At 52.3% G+C, this 9,337-nt stretch overlaps 1 protein-coding gene across 2 annotated transcripts; it reads right to left on the bottom strand.

Annotated features, from left to right (window-relative positions):
- Positions 1–869: 869 nt before the first annotated feature.
- EBI3 (Epstein-Barr virus induced 3) lies at positions 870–8,924 on the bottom strand. 2 transcript variants are annotated; one of them, XM_082835158.1, is made up of 5 exons: positions 8,667–8,924; positions 7,921–8,044; positions 6,055–6,233; positions 4,249–4,406; positions 870–2,320 (listed from the first exon to the last, which is right to left on the bottom strand). In XM_082835158.1, the coding sequence occupies exons 1-5, from the start codon at positions 8,731–8,733 to the stop codon at positions 2,168–2,170; spliced, it is 681 nt and encodes a 226-aa protein (XP_082691284.1). In that variant the 5' UTR covers positions 8,734–8,924; the 3' UTR covers positions 870–2,167. The 2 variants fall into 2 exon arrangements, with proteins under 2 accessions (XP_082691284.1, XP_082691285.1); XM_082835159.1 differs by having other exon boundaries at positions 7,921–8,041.
- Positions 8,925–9,337: the final 413 nt, after the last annotated feature.

Here is a 9,337-nt window from a genome sequence, read left to right as displayed (position 1 = left end):
CCGCTGTTATTGGCTGCTGCGTACACAGCTTGCCTTTTCATTGGTTCAGATCCCCGCCTGTCAACACTCGAGTCCGTCTGTATTCCCTCCCCAGTTGCAACCTCGGTAAGGACGCAGCAAAAGGTTCCGGCGTCGGTGTGGATTTGAAGTTCCGAGGAGGAGGCGCTGCACCCTCTAGAGGTGAGCAGCGACTGGTTAAAATTTCGTCGTCACGCGACGTGGCTGCCGGTAGCTACGTTCCCTGTGGTTTTATTCAGCAAACGTAGAACTCAGCGTTGAGCGCTTACCTTGTGTGTTGGGCTCCGGGAACCTACACATCGTTCCCGTGTCCCTAGCGCTCACCTGAGGACTGGGGCAGCTCTTACGATCCACACAGCTCCACAGGGAAGCACCCTGTGCGCCTCCCCACACCCAAGTTTATCTTGAGTCACAGTTAGAGACTCAAAGACCAGGCTCCAAACCTACCTCCCCCTACAAACATTCGCTCCCAGATGTCCCCCCCGTTGTTTGCCTCTGAGTTGTCCCTCTAAAGAGGTCGTTCCTTCCCTAGCCTCCTCCTTTCCTTTTACAAATGTTTGTTCTGTGTCAAAGACGTGCTCAGTCACTGGGGACACATCAGAGAATAAGACGTAAGATTTCTGCCCTCATGGAGATCACAGTCTGTCTGGTGGGACTGATGGCACAATAAACACACACAAAAACCCTTTCGGGTCCTGGTAAATGATCTGAAGATAATAAAACAGGAAGACATATGGAAAGTGATGAGAAGGGGCTACTTGAGATGTATGAGTGTCCTATGGCTGCTGTAACAAATTACCACAAGCTCAATATTTTTAAACAACACATTTATTAGAGTTTTGGAGGTCAGGAGTCTAAAATGGGTGGCAGGTTCCTTCAGGAGGCTTCAGGAGAGAATCCATTTCCTTGTCTTTTCCAGCTTCTAGAGGCTGCCAGAGTTCCATAGCTCGTGGTCCTGGATCACTCTGACCTCTGCTACCACTGTCACATCACCTTCTCTGTCTCCCTCTGACCCTCCTGCTTCCCTTTTATAAGGTCACTTGTGATCACCTTGGGGCCACCTGGATAATACAATATAACTCTACTTCATTTTCATTAACTTTAAAAAATATATTTATTTATTTGGTTGCACCAGGTCTTAGTTGTGGCAGGCAGGCTCCTTAGTTGTGGCTTGCTGGCTCCTTACTTGTGGCATGCAAACTCTTAGTTGCAGCAGGCATGTGGGATCTAGTTCTCTGACCGGGGATCGAACCTGGGCCCCCTGCATTGGGAGCATGGAGTCTTAACCACTGCACCACCAGGGAAGTCCCCATTTTCATTAACTTAATGAAAGATCCTCAATCTTTAAGGATCCTCAAGATTGTTAAATTAATCACATCTGCAAAGTCCCTTGTGCTGTGTAAGGTATCACATTCACAGGTTCTGGGGATTAGGACATGGATATCTTTGGGGGGGGGTCTTTATTCTGCTTGCCCTAGATGAGGTAGTCAGGGAAGGCTTCTTGGAGGAGGTGACCTTGGAATTGAGACCTGAGTGAAATGTACCGAGAAGCTCCTGGATTGAGAAAATCCTTCAGAGCCTGGCTGTGTTTTCCCCTCCTCAGAGCTTCCCAGACAAACTCATGTCCCATTGGTGTCCACCCACAGTGGGGCTCACATCTGGGCAGCTTTTGAGGTGAACCAAACTGAACTGAACTGAATGGATTCATCATTCCATCCCAGGTGGAACACCCACCACCCCTGCCCTGACTCCCCCAGCCCTGTCTCTTTCTCTGGTCCAGCCCTGACCCCGTGTGTGGCAGTGGGGATTCACTGTGTGTGTGTGTCCTGGTCTGTCCTCTCCTCACAGGGTCTCATGTGGATCTGTTACAAGAAGGAAGAGTCCTCATTCTAGTGACAATGATCCTTTTCTAATTAAACAATTAAAAAAATCTCATATTCACAGTTCACAAAACATTGCACTGTGTCAAAGGAGGCAGGCAGTACATCCCCATTTCACAGACTGAGAAACTGAGGCTCAGAGAGGCAAAGTCACTTGTCCAAGGTTGCCCAGCAACTCGGCAGCAGTGAACCCAGGCCAGTCAGGTCCCATCCACCCTTAGGTGGATGTCAAGGGCACAGCCCCTCTTCGGGGGTGCAGGGAACCCCCACTACTTGCCCAGGGTCACGGAGGCAACGGCGGGGAGACTCCAGGCGCTTGATTCCCCATAGTCAGTGAGGTCCAGAGCAGCCACCTGGATGCAGTACTTGGCTTGGGGCCTCACAGCCTTGAGGGTGAAGGATGTGCCTTCAATTGGTCCCACCTGAAAGCAGAAGGAGGTCTGGGTCAGTGGAAACAAGGAAGCTATGTGATCAAGCCTTCCGTCCCCATGTTTGGGCTGCTGCTCCAAGACTCAGGCACCGATGTCAATCCTCATCGGCACGCCCTCTGCGGCCCCTGTACATCTTTGGACATCTTAAACATCTTGCTGAGCAGGAAGAGCCTGCCCCTCCCTGGCCAGCCAATTCTTGATCGACCAGGAGCATGCCTTTCATATAAAAACCAATCCACCCCGAGTCCACACCCCCATCCATCCCCTCTCTGTACTGGTCACACACCAGCCCATATCCCCACCCTCTCCTAAATCACCCCAGGGCCAGATGCCAAGCAACTAGAGACCACCCTGCAGCCCAGAGCCCACTGGAATTATTCAAACTTGCTTACCCTAAGCTGTTCACCTGCCCCGCCTAGGCTTCCCCGAGGAAACCCCAATCCACCTCTGGCCTGGGCTCTCCCCTGGCTCCCTCTTCAGCCTCCTGATGTCCCAAAGTTGCCCACGTGGCCCTGCGTGGCGTGATGTGTCCCCTTTTCTGGGGAAATGTAATAAATTCTTCTTTCGATGGCCTTGACCTTTCCATGTCCTCACTCAGGCACCTCCACAGATTAAAATCCCTGGGCACCCATGAGACACCCTCTCAGCTCTGCCTTTCTGGTTCTCCACCCTGTCCCCTCTGTTCCCGCCACTCCACACTCTCCCTCCAACATCGGGGTCCCCCTCATCCTTGGTATGTCCCATGTCAGCCACCATCAGCAGCTTCCCAAGTTCAGGTCTGACTATGTCCCTCCTTCCTCTGCACAAGCTGTCCCATATGGCAGCCGGATGTGATGCTTTACGTTTTAAATTTAGATTAATTAATCATTGCACAATCGTGCGAATACACCAAAGTTACTGGCCTGTGCACTTGAAAACAGAGAGCTTCGTGGCATGTAAACTCTGTCTCGATTTTAAAATTGCAAGCATTTACAAAATTAAATGAATGAATACTACATCAGCTTTAAAAGCCCATTCCTCGACTCCTCACCAGGTTGAAAATGCTTGGCAGCCTCATGCGGCCCGAGGCTACCGTCTTGGACAGTGTGGATGTGGAACATTTCTGTTACAGAAGGTTCTAAGGGACAGGATTGCAAAAGCCTAAACCCTGCAAAGACTCAGCTCCTCAGCCCAGCGTCCAAGACTGCCCAGGACACAACTGCCCTGCCCATATGCTCACTGACTGATACCCTGCCTTTATTTTTTAAGAATGTAAAACAATACATCGGTGCTCTCAATTGAGGTGAAATTCACATGACCTAAAAATTAACCATTCCAAGGTGGATAATCTAGTGGCATTTAGTACAGTCACAGTGTTGGGCAACCAACAGTTCCAGAACATTCCATCCCCCCAGAAAGAAGCCCCGTCCCCATGAGCAGTCACCCCCTCTCCCTCCCCCAGCCCCTGACAACCACTAATCCAATCTCTGTCTCTGTGAATTTGCCTGTTCTGGACATTTCCCATCAATAGAATCACACACAGTGTGTCCTCCTGTGTCTGGCTTCTCTCACTGAGCATCGTGTTCTCAGGGTCCATCCACGTTGTAGCGAGTGTCAGGGCTCCTCTCCTTTTCATGGCTGAGTGATGTTCCCGTGTGTGGAGGGACCACGTTGTGTTTATCCATCATCCGTTGATGGGCACTTGTGTTATTTCCACCTTTTGACCATTGTGAGTGGTGCTGCTGTGAACATTCGTGTACAAGTAATTGTTCGAGACCCTGTTTTCAATTCTTTTGGGTAGATGCCCAGGAGTGGAACTGCTGGGCTGCGTTCACGTTGCACACCAGCACCCCAAGCTGTGACCCACACCCCACTGTACCTTTGCACATGCTCTTCCGTCTACCCGGGAACTGCCCTCCCCGTCACCTCACCCTCCTCACCTGGCGGAAGCGGGCAGCTCCTTGGCGCTTGTAGCGGATCCGGTACTTGAGTGAGAAGATCTCTGGGAAGGGCCAGGACCGGGGGGGTTCCCATTGCACCCAGAGCCGCTGCCCAGGGAGGGGGCTCAGGCGCACACCTTCTGGAGGGTCCGGTTTGACTGACGGACAAGCAGGAGACAGGGTCAGCGGAGGGCACATTCACTCATTCATTCAACCAACCAACCAATAAATATTAATTGAGGGTCTGCTGAGTGTCCAGGGATGTTCTGGATACTAGGGACACAGTAGTCCTGTCACCTTGGAGCTCAATCCCCCGGGCAGAAGATAAGACACAAAGGCAGATCCGAAGGTCATAAAAAGGAGGGAAGAAAGGTTAGGAGTGCAAGGAGGGTAGTGGGTTGCAATGTTTTTGGAGACACAACTCACATACCAGAGAATTCACCATTTGAAAGTGTACAGTTCAGTGGTTTTGGTATATTCACAGTGTCATGCAATCATCACCACCATTTAACCCGGAACATTCCATCTCCCCAAAAGAAGCCCCATCCCTGTGAGCAGTCAGCCCCCCATTCTTCCCTCCCAAGCCCCTGACAACCAAAAACCCACTCTCTGTGTCTGTGGATTTGCCGGTTCTGGACATTCCCATCAACGGAATCACACACTGTGTGTCCTTCTGTGTCTGGCTTCTCTCACTGAGCATTGTGTTCTCAGGGTCCATCCATGTGGTAGCGAGTGTCAGGGCTTCTCTCCTTTTTATGGTTGAATAATATTCCATTGTGAGGATGGACACGTTTTGTGTATCCATTCATCAGTTAATGAGTATTTGTGTCGTTTCTAATTTCTGCCTATTATGGATAATGCTGCTATGAACATTCATGCACAAGTTTTTTCTGCAAACGTGCTTTCCATTTTCTCTTAGACATATACCTAGAATTGGAATTGCTGGATTACATGGTAACACGTTTAGCTCTTTGAGGGACTGCCAGTCTGTTTTCTAATAACCACCAGCAATGTATGATGGTTTGCAATTTAAAAAAAATGCTTAGGGAGGACTCACTGAGGAGATGACATCTGAGTTGAGAGCTAAAGGAGGTGAGGGAGTGAACAGTGTGGAGACCTGGGGGAAGAGCCTTGCGGGCAGGGGGAACAGCACGTGTAAAGGTCCTGGAGCAGGACTGTGCCTGGTGTGTTGGAAGAACAGCGAGGAGGCCCATGTGGCTGGAGCAGAGTGAGTGAGAGGGGGAGAGGGAGGAGGGGAGGGCAGGGAGGGGACAGAAACAGATGGTGGGAGCCCTGGAGGGCTGTAGGCAGGGCAACAATGGGGCCTGACTCAGGTGCTCACAGGCGCCCTCTGGTGGCTCCTGTGGGGAGGACAGATTGTGGGAAGGAGGGCAAGAGCCCAAGGGGGGACCCGACTGGAGTGCTCACAGGCACCCTCTGGTGGCTGCTGCGGGGAGGACAGACTGCGGGCAAGAGGGCAAGAGCCCAAGATGGGACTTGACTTGAGTGCTCACAGGCGCCCTCTGGTGGCTGCTGTGAGGAGGACAGATGGGGGTGAGGGCAGGAATAGGGGACCAGGATGGAGGGGCTGCCACTGGTCCAGGTGGGCGGTGATGCAGGTTGCACCAAGTAGGGGCTCAGGAGAGGGGAGAAGTGGGCGGATTCTTGCTGAATTGTGAAGGTGGAGCCCACAGGATCCGTGAGAGATGGACAGGATCTCATCCTGACAGGTGGGAGGTGGGCGTGTGTGTGTGTGGGAGGAGCAGAAGGGGGACCCTCCACACCCCCACCGCTGCCCCTACTCACTGACGTGCTCTGGGACGAACGGCACGAAGCTGCTGCTGACGCCCCGGGGGTGGACAGCCGTGATGTTGAGCACATAGGGCACCATGGAGAACATCTGGATGTCAGGGATGATACAGCTGGTGGCCTCTGGTGTCTGCTGGAGGCAGGGCCAGCTCTCCCCATGGGCTGCCACGCCAAGCCTGGACACCGAGTGTGCTGTGAGGGTCCCAGCACTTCCTGCTGGTCCCCTGTGCCCTGGACCCCAAGTAGGGACAGCAGGTGAGGAGTCCTGCTCTTGGCTGTGTGATCCTAGGGACCCCTCACTCCAACATCACAGAGCCCGGGGGACCCAGGGTCAGGGGTAAAACCCCACAGGGAGATGCTAGGGTCCGGATTCTAACACTTTCTGGGGGGACTTCCCTGGCGGTCTGGTGGTTAAGAATCTGCCTTCCAATGCAGGGGACGTGGGCTCGATCCCTAGTCGGGGAACTAAGATCCCACATGCCGCGGGGCAACTAAGCCCATGAGCCACAACTCCTGAGCCCTCATGCTCTGGAGCCCATGTGCCACATCTAGAGAGAAGCCTGTGCACCACAGCGAAGAAGAACCTGCATGCCACAGCAAAGACCCAGCACAGCCAAGTAATAATAATAATACAGTTTTTTAAATAAATAAATAAAGCTTTCTGGAATGTCAACATTCCAGCCTTAGAATTCCAACATTTCCAGGTCTATGGATTCCGGAATCCGAAATAATAAGATTCCAGTTCTCTCGAGTTCTGACACCCCAAGATTTCAGACTCTATAGGCTGGAGCTCAGCACCGTCCACAGAAACTTCCACAGCATCCAAAACGTTCTGCTTCTGCCCTGTGGATATGAAGCGCGGCTAGTGCAACTGAGTGGGACTTTTTGATTTATTTCATCTAATCTGAATGAAAAGTTTCCACCTATCAGAAAGCGTGGGAAAGCTCCTCAGAACAACTCAGGTGTGTGAATCTACTTTTCCAAACACAAATGTTATGAAATCTAATCAGAGATCAAGAATATCCGATTGGGGGACTTCCCTGGTGGCGCAGTGGTTAAGAATCCATCTGCCAATGCAGGCGACACGGGTTCGAGCCCTGGTCCGGGAAGATCCCACGTGCCGCGGAGCAACTAAGCCCGTGTGCCACAACTACTGAGGCTGCGTGCCACAACTACGGAAGACCATGCACCTAGAGCCCATGCTCCACAACAAGGGAAGCCATTGCAATGGGAAGCCCACTCACCACAATGAAGAGTAGCCCCCGCTCACCACTAGAGAAAGCTGGTGGGCAGCAACGGGAAGACCCAAAGCAGCCAAAATTAATAAATAAATTTATTTGTTTTTAAAAAAGAATTTCTGATTGAATGTTTAGCATGTGAATTGAAGTGTGACACGTGTAAAGCACACATGGAATTCCATGACTTAGTATAACAAGACCGAATGCAAAATTTCTCATTAATTTTTAAAGTATTGATTACATGTTGAATACTTTAGATAATCCTATTAAATGCTATGAAATCAATTTCTAGTATAAGTTTAAATACATGAATCGTATATAAGCATGTTAAAGTACATTGCATTCGATCATATTAAATGATAAACATTTGGAATATTTAGATACTATTTAAATAAAATATTAAAGCCAATGTCACCCATTTCTTTTTCTTTTTTAAATGTGGCTTCTAGAAAATTTTACCCTCCACATGTGGCTCGCAGTACGTATTTTAGGGAGTATATTTCTAAGGGTTGGTGGTGCTCTAGAATTCTGAGGGGTTCAGGCTCTCACGAAGTCCCCAGCTGCCCTGATCCTAGGGGGTCAGCCCCGATGTAAAATCCCCAGGGAGCCCTCCAGCCTCTCTGACCTGTATGTGGCAATGAAGGACGTGGGCCTGGAGGAGTTTGGAGCGGGCGGCAGGGTCCAGGAGCAATCCACTGCGATCGGGTACCTAGAGGCCTGGCACCGCACCCTGGGCTGGGTGACAGCTGCTGGGGGGCCCGGAGAGAGAGGGAGAGCATGAGCTTCTGATTCACCCAGGACCATCAAAGTCCTACCGTGGCTTGGCCCCCACCTCACTGCCAGCCAGTGCTGGGCACACATTAGGAGCCTAATAGAGGTTTGTGGAATAAATGAGTGCATGAATGAAAGGCACCTACATCACCTCTCACTCTCGCTACAACCCACCAAAGCAGGAACTATTAGCCCATTTTCCAGATGGGGAAACTGAGGTTGACGGACCCACAGAGGGGACCTAGGGTTGGCGGGGATTTCTGGGGGGAGGGAGATGCTTTACCGGACCCCCTCTTTGTGATGGTTTTGTTTTGAATCACATGAAATGAATGGATACAATTAAAATTTCTTTCTCTCTCACCCTTCCTTCCTCCAGGCTGTGGCTGCCACTTCCCGGTCCCTTTGGGGTAGCTCTTGCCCTCTCTGTGCCTCAGTTTCCCCCACCCATGCAATGGGATGGTAACCCCCTCCCATCAGTGGTCATACAGAAGGTGTGTGAGCTCCCACCCCACCCAGGATGTTCCACGGCAGACAAAGTCCAGTCCTCAGAGAGTGTCCCTCTGCCCTGGCTCCCCCTACCCTCCCCGGGTCCCCACGTACCTTCTCTCCAGCAGCAAAGTGAGCAACCCACCCAGAAGGTGAGGGTGAGGACAAGTCTTGGGGCCATGGCTCAGGCGGGATCTGCTTTCAGAGGCTGGGGCAGGGAGCACCCTCGGGCAGGCAAGGGACTCAGGTCCCACCCAGGGGAAAGCCCAGCCCCCAGTCGAGGCCCCCTACTTCCCCTTCCCCTTCTGACTCACTGCCTGGTTCATGGGGCTCCGGAGGAGGAGCCCCCAGTCCCTTCCCCGGCCACCCCCAGTCTCGGGTGCGGAAGGCCCCAAAGGTGGGGGCAGAAGGAGGAGGCCACGAAAGGGAGAAGTGGTAACCCTGTGGCCTTTCCCAGAAGAGCCTTCCTTCCGGCTGCAGCGAGGAGGGGGCACGCCAGGGAGGGCCATGATGACAGGGAGAAAGACAGAGAGAGGCCAGGGCGGGGAGGAACAGAGAGCAGTTGGCGCCGACAGAAGATGCCCATCACTCATCAACCACAGAGATGGGGACCCCCACCCCCACCAGCCACATTCCACGCTCCAGGCCACAGAGAGGCAGAAACCCAGGAAGGTAGCCCCGAACCGTGGACATTCTCCAAGGGCCTGGGACGCCCAGGGACAGGCAGAGCCACTGCTGGATGCTGAGGAAACCTGGGGAACAGGCTGGACACGGAGCTGGAAAGA

The sequence above is a fragment of the Leucopleurus acutus genome (assembly GCF_964270905.1).
Source record: "Leucopleurus acutus genome assembly, chromosome: 3".
Lineage (NCBI taxonomy): Eukaryota > Metazoa > Chordata > Mammalia > Artiodactyla > Delphinidae > Leucopleurus > Leucopleurus acutus.
The sequence above is the reverse complement of the archived record's forward strand: the minus strand, read 5'-3'. Positions and strand labels throughout refer to the sequence as shown.

What these genes read in the sequence shown, in the direction of transcription:
- EBI3 (XM_082835158.1), bottom strand. Translation starts at nt 8,733, where the DNA reads ATGGCCCCAAGACTTGTCCTCACCCTCACCTTCTGGGTGGGTTGCTCA. An exon ending in TCCTTCATTGCCACATACAG is followed by an intron (nt 6,234 to 7,920) that starts GTCAGAGAGGCT and finishes CTCGGTGTCCAG; the next exon opens with GCTTGGCGTGGCAGCCCATG. An exon ending in GAGCTGCCCGCTTCCGCCAG is followed by an intron (nt 2,321 to 4,248) that starts GTGAGGAGGGTG and finishes TTCTGCTTTCAG; the next exon opens with GTGGGACCAATTGAAGGCAC.